Source organism: Daldinia childiae (genome assembly GCF_008694065.1).
Source record: "Daldinia childiae strain JS-1345 chromosome Unknown Scaffold3, whole genome shotgun sequence".
In the NCBI taxonomy this organism is placed as follows: domain Eukaryota; kingdom Fungi; phylum Ascomycota; class Sordariomycetes; order Xylariales; family Hypoxylaceae; genus Daldinia; species Daldinia childiae.
Window position 1 is genome coordinate 641,364 of NW_022984644.1, and position 17,814 is coordinate 659,177.

The 17,814-nt window shown below is 44.7% G+C and overlaps 7 protein-coding genes across 7 annotated transcripts; 3 read left to right on the forward strand and 4 right to left on the reverse strand.

The window, feature by feature from the left end:
• Positions 1-519: 519 nt before the first annotated feature.
• GL218_02920 (Protein BFR2) lies at positions 520-2,388 on the reverse strand (the record flags this gene model as incomplete). Its single annotated transcript, XM_033579460.1, has 3 exons — positions 520-2,104; positions 2,161-2,260; positions 2,328-2,388. The coding sequence occupies 3 exons, from the start codon at positions 2,386-2,388 to the stop codon at positions 520-522; spliced, it is 1,746 nt and encodes a 581-aa protein (XP_033436709.1).
• A 492-nt stretch (positions 2,389-2,880) lies between these two features.
• Positions 2,881-4,018, forward strand: GL218_02921 (Iron-sulfur protein IND1; the record flags this gene model as incomplete). Its single annotated transcript, XM_033579461.1, has 5 exons — positions 2,881-2,946; positions 3,003-3,132; positions 3,189-3,308; positions 3,385-3,609; positions 3,672-4,018. The coding sequence occupies 5 exons, from the start codon at positions 2,881-2,883 to the stop codon at positions 4,016-4,018; spliced, it is 888 nt and encodes a 295-aa protein (XP_033436708.1).
• A 498-nt stretch (positions 4,019-4,516) lies between these two features.
• On the reverse strand, positions 4,517-5,518 carry GL218_02922 (Splicing factor spf30; the record flags this gene model as incomplete). Its single annotated transcript, XM_033579462.1, has 3 exons — positions 4,517-4,602; positions 4,654-5,404; positions 5,468-5,518. The coding sequence occupies 3 exons, from the start codon at positions 5,516-5,518 to the stop codon at positions 4,517-4,519; spliced, it is 888 nt and encodes a 295-aa protein (XP_033436711.1).
• An 858-nt stretch (positions 5,519-6,376) lies between these two features.
• GL218_02923 (putative sterigmatocystin biosynthesis ketoreductase stcE) lies at positions 6,377-7,288 on the forward strand (the record flags this gene model as incomplete). Its single annotated transcript, XM_033579463.1, has 3 exons — positions 6,377-6,826; positions 6,912-7,057; positions 7,117-7,288. 3 exons carry the CDS (start codon positions 6,377-6,379, stop codon positions 7,286-7,288), a joined length of 768 nt encoding a protein of 255 aa, XP_033436710.1.
• Positions 7,289-8,042: 754 nt separating this feature from the next.
• Positions 8,043-11,878, reverse strand: GL218_02924 (Non-reducing end alpha-L-arabinofuranosidase BoGH43A; the record flags this gene model as incomplete). Its single annotated transcript, XM_033579464.1, has 16 exons — positions 8,043-8,146; positions 8,199-8,818; positions 8,868-8,994; positions 9,087-9,139; positions 9,205-9,253; positions 9,306-9,419; positions 9,484-9,544; positions 9,603-9,687; positions 9,739-9,881; positions 9,931-10,036; positions 10,086-10,146; positions 10,201-10,386; positions 10,839-10,961; positions 11,015-11,148; positions 11,213-11,636; positions 11,701-11,878. The coding sequence occupies 16 exons, from the start codon at positions 11,876-11,878 to the stop codon at positions 8,043-8,045; spliced, it is 2,568 nt and encodes an 855-aa protein (XP_033436713.1).
• A 1,534-nt stretch (positions 11,879-13,412) lies between these two features.
• GL218_02925 (Arylsulfatase) lies at positions 13,413-15,549 on the forward strand (the record flags this gene model as incomplete). Its single annotated transcript, XM_033579465.1, has 3 exons — positions 13,413-14,551; positions 14,746-15,328; positions 15,451-15,549. 3 exons carry the CDS (start codon positions 13,413-13,415, stop codon positions 15,547-15,549), a joined length of 1,821 nt encoding a protein of 606 aa, XP_033436712.1.
• A 1,254-nt stretch (positions 15,550-16,803) lies between these two features.
• Positions 16,804-17,577, reverse strand: GL218_02926 (putative phage tail assembly-like protein; the record flags this gene model as incomplete). The annotated part of the gene is made up of 1 exon (XM_033579466.1): positions 16,804-17,577. The coding sequence occupies one exon, from the start codon at positions 17,575-17,577 to the stop codon at positions 16,804-16,806; it is 774 nt and encodes a 257-aa protein (XP_033436716.1).
• Between the last annotated feature and the right edge of the window lie 237 nt (positions 17,578-17,814).

Genomic DNA, 17,814 nt, shown 5'->3' on the forward strand with positions numbered 1-17,814 from the left:
CGTCATGATAGGGATCTAGATACTGAGAAGAATGTCCTCACCTACAAGGTAATTCATCATTAGTCCATTTATCTCGCCATTTACTGCTCTAAGTGAAGTCGGGGATCATATGTCCATCTTCAGGCTAGACTTTCCCGGATGTAACTGTGATAGTGGATAGCTAGAGGCGGTTCTCTTGGGCTTCGAAACCAAATTGTCGAGTTTGCGTAGGGATATCAATTAACCACCACATTAAACTATAGAAAAAATGAAATCTGAAGAATAGTTGAAAAAAATAGTTATGAAGAATAGAAAAGATTATTTATGATTTTTATCAGTACCCTAGTTCGCCCAGTGCTCGTATCGTTAGAATACGGGGTCGGATGTCGATCTCGGCGCATCGTCGGGTTACTTTTCAGAACGCAATACGAGCTTTTGAAAATCCGTTCTTTTTTGGAAACATACGTGACGATACTTATTTAAATAATTATGCTGCCTTCTATAAATTATCATGCAGTTTAGATATCATAATGTTTCAAGTTAATCTCTAAATAGTCGAATGCCTCCATCGTTAATCGGCGCGCCGCCCATTTCCTCATCGGACGCCTCCTTATCATCGTCTTCGTCCTCGTTCAGCACGAGTTTTTGACCGAATAGAGTCCCGAAGAAGCGATCGATGGCGTTTTGCTCCCAACTTCGGCGATCTTCCGGTGCCATGAAGTTCTGTAGTTTATCATGGACATTGAAGCGCATCTTTCGGCCCTTGCTAGCCTTAGTATCCACATGCCTCTTCGCTTTCGCTTCTTTTACGGCGGCGAACCGGATCGTCGCTGCGGGGCCACCCGGGGCGCCGGACGTATCTCCAGAACGTTGGTCAACAAGCTCCTTTAATAGCAGCTGGTAGAAATCAGCATCGTCGTAGATAGCTGGATCTTCATTAATTTTCTTTGCGATTTGTGCCGGAGCGCACGATCGTGGTGTCTGGGTTCGTTTGATAAGCCGTTCCGGTGCATCAAGCTCTTCATCTAGCCTCGTAATCAGGGATTTCTCTGCCGTATTGGTAAATTTGCGCGACGACCTATCCATCATCCTTATATTCCGGGCGCTATGCGACCACTTCTCCAGAACCGCTCTGCGTCGGATAATTGCGCGCTGCTCAACAATCTCCATATTTTCCCACATGTCTTGACTGGACGTATCTGTATCGGCAACTCGCTTCCTTTTTTGCCCTGTCTTTCCTGACGAGTCGGATTGTATACTCGTGCGGAACCCATCAATTGTATTCCATAGCTTTAACGCGGCTGCTTCAGCTGCTTCGTATGGTTCTGATTGACCTCCTAGTTCCTCAATGGTACTGAACGAGTTGACTGCGACGAGTGACTTTTGTAGTCGTATACGGATGTTGAGGAGTGCATCAAAGGCCTTTCGCTGTTGTCGGACCGCCTTCCCTTTTGCAACATCTTTTTGAGCCGCTGTTGATAAAGTACTAGCCACACTGCGCTGGCCAGCACTCATCATCTCTTGGATTGTTGCACGGCTCATCCCATTGGCCTGCGCTGCGTCTTTGGGGTCGTCATCCTCTTCCTGCTCATCCAACTCTTCGTCGCTATCCTCCATATCTTCGTCCAAGTCATCCTCATCATCTTCGTCCTCATCCTCTTCCGCCTCGTCATCTATGAAGCCGCCAATTCCTTCCTCATCGGAAGCATCTTCGTCATCATCGATATCCTCGGAGTCTTCCCCATCAAGTTGTGCCCCATCGCTGTCGTCATCTTCCTCATCGGATACCATGTAGTCCGCAGCAGTAGGTCTTGCGACTCTCTTGCCTTTCTTTGGCATAGCCTGAGAGCTTCCTCTAAACACAAAATCTTTGAATTTCTGTTCGTCGGTCTCATCGAAGGCGTTATCGCTGTCGATCTCCGCATCGTCTTGATTGTCTTGGTCAACTTCGAGATCGGCCGTGTCGGGATCATCAAAACCTTCCAATTCCTCCTCTTCATCATCTTCCTCATCCTCTTCGCTCTCGTCGTCGTCCTCTTCGTCACCAAGGGCTTCTCGACTCACGGGAGCACCCCGGTATTGGGGTCCTAGCGCAACAGGGTTTCTGTGACGAAGTTTGCTTTTGCTGTAAAACAATTTAGCTTATATCGAATAAATTACCAATTTGACAAACTGTCCTACCTTACAGCAACATAATGTTCTGTACCAGCGTTTTCGTCTACGCTATCTTCGCTTCCACTGACATCGTCCTCATCTGGGACTTCTACTTCGGGATCGAAGTCTGCACGAAGCGGCAAGTGTTAGCTTTATTTAATACGTAGTAACTGAATAAAACGTATATCTCGTACCTTTGACTGGTTGTTCTGCCCATTCGGCAAATTGCCGTGCATGCCCCTTTGCCTTAGACATTGCACTATTACCAACAATAACTTGTCTAATGAATAGGTAGTGAGTAAAAAAAGGCGTTCATATGTCGGCCCCACGACTGCGACAAGAAAGTTCTGAAAATTTTAGCGGTGGGAACCGGCAGTATCCATTTAGTGGGCTAGTGGGTTAGCGGGTCCAAGGATCCCCTGAAACTCAACCAAGATCTTAGCAAATAGGTACCTAGGTAGGTTAAGGGTTTAGGTAATCAATTTAATTCCAAGCTTCTGATGTCACTCAAGATAATCTTACAAAATGCATCTAAAAAGAGCAAATGGCATGGAGAATTAGAAGTCACGTAATGCAAACCTTATTATTCTTCAATCATACTTATTACTTATGCTAATTAATTAGTAAATAGGTGTACTATCAATATACTACGGTAATTGATATTGTGCTTCTTCACATAATGTCTAGTAGTTGTCTTATTTGAACGTACTTGACCTCTCATTTAAGATATAAAAATCATTTTATATAATGGCAACCATCCAACGTCGCTTTTTCCACCAATCCCTCCGTTATCTCAGTCATGAGAATCCCCTCGTGAGCTATTTCCTCCATTCTATATAGTAGACAATCATGCTTATCATAAACCTCAGGGTCTACCCCGAACGGGCTCAATCCCTCGTATGCAGCGCGGGCTCCCAGAACGGCGCAAGATCAAAGACGTCTCAAAAGTTATCGCTGTATCATCCGCTAAGGGTGGCGTAGGCAAGAGCACCGTCGCCGGTTAGTTTTTGATGTTCTCTTAGTAGAGCTTAACATTCACTAACTTTCCCTGGTAGCGAATTTGTCTCTAGCTTTCGCAAGGATGGGTTACCGCTCCGGGATCCTCGACACCGATATCTTCGGGCCCTCTATACCTACGCTCTTCGACTTGAGCGGAGAACCGCGGTTATCATCTAGTACGTAGTTCTAGTCCCAAAACTATTCACTGTTCTTTTCACTAGTTTGGAGGAATACTAACTTCTAGAAATATAGATAACCAATTATTACCCATGTCCAATTACGGTGTCAAGACTATGTCTATGGGCTACCTAGTTGGTGAGGAGGCACCCGTCGTGTGGCGGGGCCTTATGGTAATGAAAGCCCTACAACAGCTCCTTCATGAGGTCGACTGGGGTGGTCTGGACATTTTAGTACTCGATCTACCACCCGGCACGGGAGATACACAACTTAGTATTACACAACAAATCATACTTGACGGTAAGCATGTAAAGTTTCTATATAATACCTAGGAGCTCAAGATGTGCTAAAACTACATCTAGGCTCTGTCATTGTAACCACGCCACATACTCTGGCAGTAAAGGATGCGGTAAAGGGTATCAACATGTTTAAAAAGGTGAATGTGCCCTTGCTCGGCCTAGTACAAAACATGTCACTATTTAACTGCCCACACTGCCACCATGATATAGCAATCTTCGGATCTAGCGAACGTGTTAAGGAAGTTTGCGCAGAATATTCCATCGATCTACTGGGTGATATTCCACTGCATCAGAATGTCGGAGATGACGGCCAGAAGGGGAAACCAACTGTGGTCTCGGAGCCTGACAGTACGAGAGCTCAGGCCTTCATGGATATTGCTAGGCTAGTAGGGTCGAAGGTGGGCTTATAACACTTAACTACAGCATTTAAAGTTATTATAGGTACCATGTGCCAACAGGCCACTTCGACATAGCACACATCTACGACAAGCTTGAGGCGATAAAAATTCGGCTCTCTCTCGCCTACATTGAGATTGTTTTTGATACTAAGTCGCCCATATCTACATGTACTAACTGCGTCAGACGCATCAAGTATCAGGGAGTGGGCCGTTTCGGTTCCTGCCATTACGAAACTTTAGCAAATCAGTCCATAATTTAGTATTGGGGTCATTGCGATAGCAAGAAAAACTCTCCATATAAAAGTTCGTATATTGATGCTCAAAGCTCGGTTATAGGAGCCGATGCGCTAAATAGAGCGTCTAGTCCAGGGGCTACGTTAGCGTCCATAGAACCTAATTAGGGACAAAGGGGATCAAAGCCTGTAGAACCTCCATTCCTAATTCCGACCTTTCCAGACCATACGTAAACCATGTAACATTTTACGCAATGATGGTCACCTGCAACTGATATTAGTCTAATTCCTCATTAGCTTGGTAGATGTGGCGGCTCCTTGTAGGATCTTTCCGCATAGCCTGGCCCGAGCCGGTGAAACCGACTACAAAGAAAGTTAGCTCTCAGATTAACCTGACTATAATCGAAAACTGACCTCGACCGTGTACACCTTCGGGCGTACGAAACATGCTGTCCTTCTTAGTTTTGTGCGATTTGGCAAATTTCGACTTTGTGCTAAACTCTTGCCACTTGCTCTTGCCAGCCTCGAGCTCTTTGGTCGCCTTAATCTTTTTGGCTTTAGGCTTCCCATCGCCAGCATTCTTCAATGCTTCCTCCCGATTCTTTTGTGCTAGGTCGGGATTTATGCTAGCAGCAGCGGATATGACACCGGGGTTAGACGAGGTTGAAGGCGCTGCTGGCTGGGATGGCGCCGGGAACGGGCTGGCGCCGCTGACGGGGGTACCGTCAGCCTTTCTCTTCTGCGCAATGGGGCGTATGTCCTTCGCGCGTAACTGCTCGGTGGTATCGTAGCTCTTGAACTTGACGACGTAGATCGGGGCTGTAGAAGAACCAGTAATGGACGTGATGCGCGCAGGGTAGAATGCTTTGTCACCAGATACCCATTTCGCCATTACGGTATCATTAACCTTGTAGTTCACCAAACTCGTGTCGCTTTCCTTTTCCTCGGCTGGGGTGCTCCTCTTAAATGCCGGATGATTCTCTCGCGACCATTTCTCCTGGGCCGGTGGCGGGGATGGGTCTTTCGGCTGCGGAGGTGCCTTGGTCGGCTTTAATTCAGCAAGGGTTTCGTTCAACAGCGCGAGCGCATCATCTAACTCAGACTTGAGAGCAAGGAGCTCTGCATTACTAGGATCATCTTTTAAACCAGCATATACAACATCGAGCTGTTGATTTAGTCAGTGATATCTGCGTGTGAAATAGGCGACAGTCCATATTAGTCAACTTACTTGTTCTCGGTATTGCTTGATGTCTTCTTCGAGGCTGGCGATATCGGCCATTGCGACGGTACGACTCGAATAACTCCGAACTTGAAAGACGATAGAATATTGGGATTTCGCAGCAGCACGTGCCTTTGACTCTCTAAGATTAGATAAGAAAAGATAGAAGAATGACGTGAATTGTTTATAATTAAATATGGTGATGGTCGATTTCTTGAGTTTGAACGATGGAAAGTCTCCACATTGACAAACAAGTTGCGAAAAGAGGTAAGTGAGGCTGAATTCCAATTACGTAATCACAATGGGACCGTAGCTTCCGGGCACGTGAATCCTCTGTTGTGACACAATTTAGATACCCAGTATAAGGATATATGTACAGGGAAGCGTCTTAAAGGGTATAGTGCTTTACACGTCAACAGCATGCATTCAAAAGTCAACAGCTTCAAGAGATAATTAGAAATTAATATCTCCTATGTATTATGTTTTGATATATTATATAATTGCTTATAATAATTTTGCTCATAATATCGAAATATCTTCTTTCCTATTTCCAGCCAAGAGTCTGGATAACGAATATGCATGAACTAATACCGTTCAAATGTCAAAGTCAACGGGAAGAATAAGCAATTTATACAAGGCTAAAAATAATAGAGGTAGCTATTAACCTATGTATCTAACGCCATGAAGCTATTTCTCTACTAGTTCATTACATGTAATGCTTTAGCCTCAGTGAGCTCATGCAAGGTAATCAATTTGCATATAGTGCCATAACGAACCACGATACCCCTAATTGCCCACTGCTATATGAATCATTATAAAGGTCATATGTAGGCACTCTTTTAAAACCATTTATTTTCATCATTTCTACTTTTATCATTCACATTTACTTAAAATATCAGTTACACCATCAGTTATATAATGGCGCCAGTTATTGTCTTGATTACCGGTGCCAACAGAGGCATCGGGAAAGGTCTTCTTGAACTTTACCTTGCTAAGCCTAATCATACCGTCATTGCTGCTAACCGCGACCCCAATCACCCAAGTTCTAAGGCTCTTGCGGAGCTTCCCAAGGCTGAAGGAACATCACTTGTTGTGATTAAGATCGATGCTACGGTTCGCACAGATCCATCGGATGCCGTAAAGGCACTCCATTCTCGAGGCATCAGCCACATTGATATTCTGATTGCAAATGCCGGCCTTGGACTCTTGTGGCCCAAGGTTTTGGATGTCGACACAGACGACATTCAAAAGCACATAGTGACCAATGTCTACGGCTTCCTATGGCTCTTCCAAGCCTTTCATCCCCTGTTGAAAGATGCGAGTAATCCCATCTGGGTAACGATGGGCTCCAGCACCGCATTTCTCACGGTAAGATTGACATCGGTATTATTCATTTATAGACAAATTAATAGCTAACTTTGAATTTAGTAAGCACATTGTAATCCTGTATTAGTACTATAACAGTTCTAATTCCATATCTAGGAACATGGTCCCAGCGCCGAATTCCGCTTATGCTCCAACCAAATTAATGGTCCACTGGTACACCAAGTCAATTCATATCGAAGAGCCATGGCTTACCGCGTTCCCTATCGACCCAGGGTAAGTTATATACATATATCAGCCGCAGGAACAAAGATCTTGGTTAAATTCTCTCATAGATTCGTTCAGTCTGACATGGGTAATCGTGCTGCCGAGTATTTCGGGTTGGGAAAGGCTACAATTACTATAGAGGAGAGCACTGCGGGAATTGTCAAGGTGATTGACGCCGCAACTAGAGCTACGCATGGCGGGAAAATGTTGGCTTATGACGGCAAAGAAGTACCATGGTAAATTGTCGTGTCAACTAGCGAAAATTTCAAGTCGATGTCTTAGTTTTACAAGTACGAAGAAGATTTTGTTGATATTTATAAATTAATCTCATGTTGAAACGCGCCAATGACTAGAAGTGATAAATGTATTCATGCAGTTTTTCTATTTGAGGACAGCCTCGATTTCTACCATATCGAATACTTTATTCATTAGGAAATTACAGGTAGTTACATGTCTATAATTAAGGCTCGTGATGTTGTCCCTCGGATGTATTATGTAAATAAGTTAATGGATCCCTGTAACTATATTCCACTTCCGTCCAATCACACAAAAGAACTTCATAGTCTTGTCAGACGCAATTGGGTTGCGCTAATGCAAGAGGAATTACCATGCAGTAGCGCAAAAGCTTATGCTGCATAAGGTTGCTGACAGCACGTGCTGCTTACCCTGCATTAGGTACTTTGTGACCCCTCTCTCGCTCTCCCCCCCCTTTTTTTGGCAGGTAAAAATGTCACGAGGTAGATGGAACCAAAGAACATGGAAACAACTTCGTTGTTCCGCAAGGAACTCTCGCCTATGCCATTTACTCTACATATCTCATCTAGAATCCTGGCAAGTTTCTCCAATTTTGAATACATACCTAACACATGTGCATATATATATAACAATTTAGTTCTAAAAGTACTGAAATCTGAAAACAGAGTCTCTCTTCTTTTATCGATTATCGACATGTATTTCAATCTTAGGTACTCTTCTGGGTTCTCATGCCTACCTCTCAATTCCTAAATTGCCCCTGCGGAATGTATCTCCACTTAGAAAAATATGCTGACGTGTCTCCCTCGTAGCCGTTACTAGTACAATAAATACCAAGGATAACACCTAAATACCATCAGTACCGAGCGAGAAACAAAAGGATGATTGACAATCTTACCTGTAAATCCCCAGCTAACAACAGCATTTGATACATCAAGGACATTTCGCATCTCTGAAAGTGCATCGGCTGGTCCGGCTGACATAGAGTAATGTGTCATGTTGTGCGCTTTTATCTCCAATCTCAACTCCTTACCGGACCAAGTCTCTGGTACTGGGATTATAACTTCATTTGGCACCGGTATGTAGGAAATACCACGGTACCTCAGGTAAGGTCTAAGTCCCGATGAGTTCGTCGAATAAGTTAGGCCAGAAAATGTTGTAGTACTGCTATTCGCTGGAAGCATAACAATACCGAAGTCTAGATGATGGTTCTGTGTTAAGAAAACTGAGACACCTGCCTCTTCCTCAAGAGACGTCGGGGAGAAGTCAACATTAACGCTATAAGTAAATAGTGTATCTTGTTGACGCCGCCCAACAAACGTCTGACCGTTAGGACCGGCGTAGTTCCCGTTAAGTGCCGTAAGATTTAACTTAGAGGGGTTCAACCGCAGAGTATTTGGATGACCCTGGGGTGATATAGTATATGACTCAGGAATAGGGAATCTCCAATGCGTGAAGTGTGCGGGTAGTGTTGAATCCGGCTCGAAGTCGATGACATCCCCCTCCGTGATGATCGGACTATGACTGTTAATGGTGAAATTCGTAGTCAAAGAAGCCGGGTACTTACCCAGGTCCATCAATCCCATTCTTTCCCTCAGGAAGTGCCCATCCACTCATCTCACCATTCAAATGAGACCAAACTGGAAACTCATTGTCAGGCCAGGTAACTGGCACCATAATAGTTTCTCGACCCACTAGAACAACGAGGATTAATTATTACTTCTTATAAGGATAATGCCATCAGAGACGAGTTAAAAGGGTGGAAGGAACTCTTAATGTGACATACTTGGATAGTAAAGGTATTCGGGGCCGGATCGAGTTGAAAGCGCAACACCCCACCTTGAATCAACAGTAAGCCTTGAAGCTTTTACTCTCCTCTAGATATACTTGATATAATCGCTTACCAATTACCAGCGCCATCTTGGAATAAATCTGCATGACCAACAGTTTGAACTAGGAACATTAGAAAGTTAGATATATTTTATATGCCTCAAGTCCCACTTACAATAGTTCGTTGTATTGGCATTCGTGAGCACTGGATTCGAAGGGTTTACTTCATAGGGCCCACGGATGCTTTTGGATCTTGCCATTGTAACCATGTGATCTACGCCTGTGCCCCCTGTTAAAATCATAGGATATTAGTATTCAATCTGTCAGATGCCTCATACCCCTGAGATACTGACCTTCAGCAGCTAGTAGATAATACCATTCGTCCTTGAGGTATATATGAGGACCCTCTGGTGCCTGGACTCATCATTAGGACTTAATTCTGGGCATTCTATTTCAAAGGAATTATACTTACCGTGCCACCAGTGCCGTTCCATATAGGTTCCCATTGTCCCACTTCACCAGTCTCCAAGTTAGCCTCAGCTAAGAGAATACCAGGACTACCACATATCGTGTTAGCTTTTCCTATAGCCAGAAATTTTCATACGCACAAGACTTTCCAGGCATGCCCACCAACGATGTACACCTTTCCGTCCGAGTCCCATACGGGTGAAGTATCGTAGCCTTCGAAGTCGAAGTGGACTGCCTCTGACCATGTAGAAGGATCATATGGGTTTTTGGACTTGAATATTACCTGGAATGATCTCAGCAACCGAGCTTAAGAATCTAAGAGTAAGTCATACGTTGTCCCATCTTGATGCGTCTTCTGCGGCGCGGTCGTCGTCTACGAGAGTTGTTACTAGCCAAAATATGCCCTCGTTGAACCTTAGGGTCGGCGCCCAGATACCGCTATGGCAAGTTAGATCCAGGCTCCAATATCGTCTATTCAGTCTTTCACCTTGTCGATCTGTTTGTTTCCGCTAGACGAGGTAGCTGTTCTCGTCTGTTTAAGACGTGACCTATAACAGTTATTTCTGCCTAGTTCACAAAAGCCCAGTAAATAGTTAGCTTACCAATAAGCTTCCAGTTTTGAAGATCTTTGCTTGCATGTATGGGAATGCCTGGGAAAGCGTTAAAACTCGAAGATGCACAGAAGAATGTATCATCCCATTCGGGAACAAATATGCAACTTGGATCCGGGTGGAATCCCGGTAGGATAGGATTATAGTATGTTGAATTATGTGCGTGCAGCTGAGCTCCTAAAGAAAGTGAGGCAAGTGCACACACTATGACGGCTTTAGTTACGTGAGCCATCATCTCACTGGTATTGGGTATATATGTAAATACTCTATACTCTAAGCGGACGTACCCTATGGATTAACCTCACTCAGGAGGGTTTCATTGTCCATAGACGAACATGATTAACATTCGGAGATACTTATTATGTTAGCATGATCCCCCGCATTTTCTACCCCAAGAAGCACTCCCGGTTAAAATTAATGGATAAATCTCAAAGCTTGTATTCAGGTAATATTCGGTAAGTAATGAGCCGAAATGGCCCATTAGTGACTAGTATTTAAATAGAACTTGCTAATGACTTGGCAGGGTATGAAACTTGATATGGTACACTTCATAAGATGACCCTCCTGGGATATCTTAGAGCAGCTTGCTTAACCTTCGTGGTGTTCCGCGTATACATCTTTAGTCTTACCTGCTGTATTGTCAGACACACCACCTGCCTTGAATCGTTGCTGTGCGATCACCTCAAGTGATAGCCCCCTAGTCTCTTTAAGAAATGCGAATGTAAAAACCGCGATAACGGCGTCGAAAATACCTGAAAAATAGTCAGCGCATATCAGATACTATGGGATCTTTCTAGGTAATTACCCCATAGTAAGAATGTTCCCCAACCTAGGGAAGAGATCATGTAAGGGGTTGTCAATGAGAAGATGAAGTTGAATAGCCATTGTGAGGCAACACCGACAGCTACGCCAGGCTCTCGGATTCTTGCGGGGAAAATCCTTTCAAATATTAGTTGCTATGTCATGATCCTTAATAAGAAGTTGTTAAAGGTATTGTACTCACTCGGAAACATATGGCCAAGGCATTGGTCCCCAGCTAAAGTTATATGCGATAACAAATAAGTAAATGAGAGCGACAGTAGCAATGCCGGATGGAGCTATAGTATTTCCCCCTTCTTTCGGGGCCGGGAAAGACTTTACGACGGCCGCTGTAGTGATTTGACAAGCAGCCATGAAGGCGGCACCGCCAATCAAGACCTGACGTCGAGAAAGACGTTCCGAGAAGAACAAGACAAAGATGCCACAGGCTACAACTTTCACCGCTCCGAATATAGCCGTTAATAAGAGGCTTTGCTCATCGTTGCCAACAATGAGATTAAAGTATTGGGGTCCGAAGTAGGCAAAAGCCGTCGCTCCAGTCGCTTGCTGCGCTGTAAATATAGCAAAAGCGGCAAATACCCGCTTGAAGTTCTCTCCTTCTAGGAGTTCTATATTGAAAGCATATCAGCATTCGCTAGTATCATAAGCCTGAGTATAATTATAAAGTCCTACCTCGTATTTGAAAACCTTCGGTGGCAGTAGTCTCTGCAGTAACACCAGAGCGAATCTCTTCCATCTCGTCAGCGGTTGCTTGAGAATCATCAGCCCGAATCCACCGGAGACTTTTCCAAGCCTCTTCATGTCTACCCTTTTTGGTAAGCCATCGTGTACTTTCGGGGACTGTCAACATTCCTAAGCCGAGGAAGACGGCGGGTACAAGTTGAAGCCCAACTGGGATTTGCCATTGGGAGGGATTGGTTGACGAGATGCCTCTGGCTACACCGTAGTCTACCCAATACGATACAAATATCCCCTATGTATACCTAGGCATTAGAAAGATGCATACTTGATATGTACGAAAGAACTTACAAATGTATAGAACCATTAGAAGAATGATCCGACCTGACCACGCATATCTTTCGGCATCATTTCACTATTGAACATTGGTACAGCGACTGTCGCTGCGCCAAGTCCAAGTCCAGAGATCACTCTTGCAACGTAGAACGCCGCAAGTGAGTGCGTATTAATAGTTTGGATTACAGCACCAATACAGAATACGAACGAAGATATCATTAGCGATTTCTTCCTTCCAAGTTTATCGGTTAGAGGCCAAGCAATGAAACAAGCCAAGAAGCCGCCTAGTTGTTGAAGTCCCACCGAAAGCGAATTCGTATGAGTCTTGTCACCGCTTCCATACCGATAGTCGGATTGAAAAGAGGCCATCGTCAAAACACCACCTATAGTGTTTTTTTAGTTAATACTGATTATCGTTCCGCGCGTTAAATATAACAATCGGTTCACTGACCGACACTTTACTTGACGTTAGTGTATGACGAGGTTGTTATTAATGTAAAGCTTGCACTTACATTCCGCTGTCATATCCGAACAGAAATCCACCCATACAGACTACCGAACCCAGCCAATAGGCCCTGATCTTCCCTAACGTCGTACCTGTCATCTTGGTCGTGGTGGATAGTGGCCTCTCGTCTTCACTAGATCTTCGAAGTAAGGGCTGTATTTCATCCATGATATCTTTAGGACTTTTCGCCTTTATAACCCCAATTCCATTCAAGAACAATGCCAAGCTGTCTCGGTTAATGAACCTAGCTGCTATAGGATTATAACTACATGAGATCTGAACCTCGACGAGTTGGGGAAATGACGTGACCAGAAGGTTGGAACATCGACCGCGATCGACCAGCTAAATGGTACTATCTAGGGGTTCTCCGCATCCACTGAAGGCCTTAGGCGACCGACAGCCGAGCATCCAAGAAGACCCCTAGTCTTGGAGTTTGTGGGGAAGCTTCAAGGGTTTTAGACTTAAGCGGGATCTTATAGATGATAGCCAATAATAATTGTTATAGGCCGAGCAGCCGAATATCTCGGAGACGGTAGTGTCACTGTTACCTACAGTAGCGGTACTAACTACCTGAGTGCTACTCCTAATCAGCTCATTATCATCACTTGTGGGAGGAATTATGGGCTTTACATGTGACCTCTTCATGTCAAGGCATTAATAGACAATTGCGACATCGCTGTAGAGAGCGACGACATCGGAAAGGCGTTGTCATTCAAGCTGTTGTTATAACTGCACTCTCTGTAGAACGTTTTATTATGACCTACCTAGGTAGACATCTCACTCTTATTCTAGTATAATCATCAGTCTTTTTGGTTGTTCTGTATTTGTGATTTAGACTTGGACAAACAAGATTTACATGGTTAATATGGCACCAGGGAAAAGACCTAACTTTCTTATTGCTTTGGCTGATGACCTAGGCTTTTCGGATATTGGGTCATTCGGTGGTGAAATAAATACACCTAACGTTGATAAACTCGCCAAGAATGGAATACGGTTTACAGATTTCCACGCCGCTGCGGCGTGCTCACCATCACGAGCTATGATCATGACTGGCACGGATCACCACATAGCCGGCCTTGGAAATCTGATCGAATGGACTAACGTCTCTGGTCAGAATGATCCCAACGGCACGATGTCAACATCAGTCCAGCGTGGTATGCCCGGTTACGAGGGGTATCTCAATGAACGAGTTGCTGCACTGCCTGAGCTACTCCGTGATGCGGGTTACCTGACTCTCATGTCAGGTAAATGGCATCTAGGGTTGACACCGGAGCGGAGTCCGAAAGCTCGAGGTTTCGAGAGGAGCTTCGCACATCTACCAGCGTGCAGCAATCATTATGGATATGAGCCTCAGTTAGAAGGTATGGACCAGATACCAGAGTTCATGACGATGAGCTTTATCGCTCTCCACAGTGAAGACGGCGAGTATGTGAAGAAACTACCCGAAGGGTGGTACTCTTCTAACGGATACGGAGACAAGATGGTACAGTACCTAAAAAATTGGAAAGAGACCGAGGATGAGCGACCATTCTTCGCTTATCTACCTTTCACTGCCCCTCACTGGCCTCTTCAGGCTCCTCAGGAATACATTAAGAAGTACCGTGGTGTATATGATGATGGTCCTGATGCTCTCCGTCAAAAACGCCTTCAACGCCTCAAGGATCTTGGCATGGTCTCGCAAAACGTCGAGCCCCACCCAGTTGTAGCCAACGAAGTTAAAGAGTGGAAAGAAATGAGCGACGAAGAGCGAGCTAATTCATGTCGAGCGATGGAATGCTTCGCCGGTATGGTTGAGTGTATCGACGCTAATGTCGGAAAGGTTGTAGATTATCTTGAGGAAATTGGCGAACTAGATAACACCTTCATTTGTTTCCTCTCCGACAATGGTGCTGAGGGTGCCGCATACGAAGCTTACCCTATCGTCCAAAGCACCATGCTTCAACATCTGAAGAAATACTACAATAATCACATAGACAACCTTGGAAATGGCGACTCATTCATCTGGTATGTATGAAAGGATCCTGTGTTGTTATTTTCGAGCCCCTTTTCCATGGCAGTCTCGAAACTACCTTCGTAAGGTATATAGTGGCTATCAGTAGTGTGATGGCCCTATCATTTCGACGAAATCGAAAAATTATGGTGGAAATTCTAAAATTGTAATATTGCAAAGCTGACACTAAATGTTTTCGTACATGCAGGTATGGTCCACGATGGGCCCAAGCCGCTACTGCACCCAGCAGATTATACAAGGCATACACAACCGAAGGTGGCGTTCGTGTTCCGTATTTGATGAAGCCGCCGGCGAGCTTCAGCGGTCAATTCGAAGCCGGCAGTATAACAAACCAGTTTGCGACCGTAATGGATCTTGCGCCTACGATCCTTGATATGGCTGGCGTCAAGCACCCGGCGCCAACTTATCAAGGCCGAGAGGTCGTCTCCATGAGAGGCAAGTCAATGGTCCCATACCTACAAAAGAAGGCGGAGACAATCCACGAGAAGGACTTTATCAACGGATGGGAGACATGCGGACGAGCAGCCTGCCGCAAGGGCGACTGGAAGATCGTTTTCATCCCCAAGCCTAAGGGCCCGGAGCGATGGCAACTCTACAACCTCGCGAAGGACCCCGGTGAAGTACATGACCTCGCGGAACAAGAGCCCGAAAGGCTAAAGGAGCTAGTCAAGCTTTGGGACCAATATGTTCTAGAAACAGGTGTAATACCGCTTTCCCCAGACCTAGGAAATTGGATGGCCGCTATGGAGGAGCAAATGCCCGAGAACGCGGTAAGTAGCATCTGGAATCATTTGTTGCCCCTTTTAGGGTACCCTGCTTTTAACCATAAGCTCGAGCACTTCATTATCAATCGAGAATTATAAAAAGAAAATGCTAACACCTGTTTGCGTAGTGGATCGAGTACGAGTACTGGAAAGGGGGTGCTAGGGATGACCCCGCAAAGTTCACCAAACAAATCCCTAGGTTCCAGAGGCAGGTTAAGGCAATTTGAATAGGGGTCATATAGCACCCCTGTCGCTATCAAAATGGCTTTATAGATATGACAAGGTTACTTAAGTACTTGATACTCACAATAAGAGGGTAATATAAGAGATATGTATAGCCATTGTTATTACTACAAAGTGTCATTATACGTTAGCTTGTTAAAACAATAGGCATTGTTATCAAAATACAAAGAATGTACAGCTTGATATTGCTTAAAAGTCAATGCACCCCTTTAAGAAAACCATTCAGGCTGGTAAGCTAAGTTGGACCCGAGTTTGGCGATGGCGAAAAGATTGAGAAAAGTAATTCCCTACGGTGAGAATCTTCGCCTTATTCCATGCATCGATAATCAAGGCTGGTCAGCACCAGAAGGGAGCATCAAAGCCTGCAAATTTCAAGGACGACGGGATCATGCTCCTAAACCATTGGTTATCGAATACAACGTGGAATTAAAAGAGATGAATTTTCGGCAAGGGCTTACTAAAATATGTCTCTCACCGCCAGGCTTTGATTCGGGATTAGGCTGTTTCGGTAACACGGGTAAGCTAGTTGAGACTGGTAAAGGTGAGTTAGATGACCTCTATGGGGCCGATTTCTACGAGATCAAGGCAGCTATGGAGCTCATAGAAGGGTCCAAAGTCTGGGAAGATGAAGATTGGATATGTTTCCAGTGTGGATTTCAAAAATTCAAGGAGCCAAAGACGGAGTATGACTTAATAATGTTCCACGAAACTCGATCAGACAGTGAAGCAGAATTGTCCGGGTCTGCTTCTCCACCGTGTTTCTTAGAAGCAAACGAGTTTCTTGCTGGTCTTGACGATATGGAATCTGCATTATCAGATGTTGGGTTTGACTCGAAAACAATCCCAGCCTCTGTAAAAGAGGAAGATGGAGATTATGTACGACAACATGGTGACTTTGTAGATTGGATTGAGGAGGCGGACTTTGTCGAAGCCAACGCGAGGGTTCCAGCAGGGACATGGTACTACAGTGTCTCTATACCTTAGATACTTCGCCATACGATAGAGGACGATATATAGGCTAACCTATGGTTTGTATAGTATATGACACTATCAAAAATAAAATCTAAGATACTTAGGTAAACTTCATACTGTTGGAAACTCATGTAGCTACCTATTTACCACATATCATTAACATTATATTCGCGCTCTCGATGTGTAGGTAATGACCGCTCATGTATTTTTTTATGGATAATTTACTCTAACACTTGAGTCTACAACGTGTATTAACAGTTGTAAACCTAGCGCTGGTAGTACTGTGCTAATAGCCTCGGACTCTGAGTTTTTAACAACTGGATATCAACCTCCCCAGTGTCCCGCCAGTCAATCGCAGACCATTTCTCAGGATGCTGCTTCGCATCAATGAAATGTTTAATAGCTAAGACCGTCTGCTTTGCCCATTTTTCGTCGCTGATACCTCCAGTACCAGTACCCAATGGTGTCATCAAGATAGATTCTATCTTCGCTGAGCCGGCGCCACTGCCCTCCTCTGTTGCGGATCTATTATGCTGCTCGATCGCATTCAGCAAGCTCCAGATACATTCGTAGACAACGTCTCTGTCCCAATCGCAGCGGCTGGGAACACGCATGGTGGGACACAGAGCTAGATAACGACAACCCCACCCATTCCCGTCGTGATACTTCAACGTTCCACGGAACGACTCTGGTATTTTGACGATGCAGCATGAGCCAGGCGGGAGATAGCCGCTATGCAGACGGTACAGCTCTTTCTGTGCAACGCGTGTAAGAGCATGGTATTCTGTTTTGGGGCTGAAGGCTCGGGATATCGCATCATCGAAGCCACCATCTAGAAGACCATATGAATTTGCTGGTGACACTACCAAGTCGAAGTTCAGGGATGGTGGTAGGTCAGACAGGAGTGTATTATGGATTGTATAGTTAATCAAGGCCTGGTTAATTCCATACTCTCCTAGTACTCGGTTGAAGGCATCCGAGGCCGATTCATGCATGCAAAGGAGGTGGATATACGGGATGAGCTGAGTCTCCGAAGTCATATTGAAATATCCGGTGACGTGTTTATATGTGAGGTAGCATGCGGGGGTTGTGAAGTTGAAGGAATGGAAGATAACTTGTTGGTAGCTTATTTGGGTAATCATTTACAGATCACCTGACTTATTGGTTTGTCTGTTGGTTTGTCTTATAGGGGTAAAAAACTTCTATTGGTCGTAGTGATGTAGGTTAGTCTTGGCGAGGCTTCATTCAATGACTATCTAGGAAGGGTGTATATAATC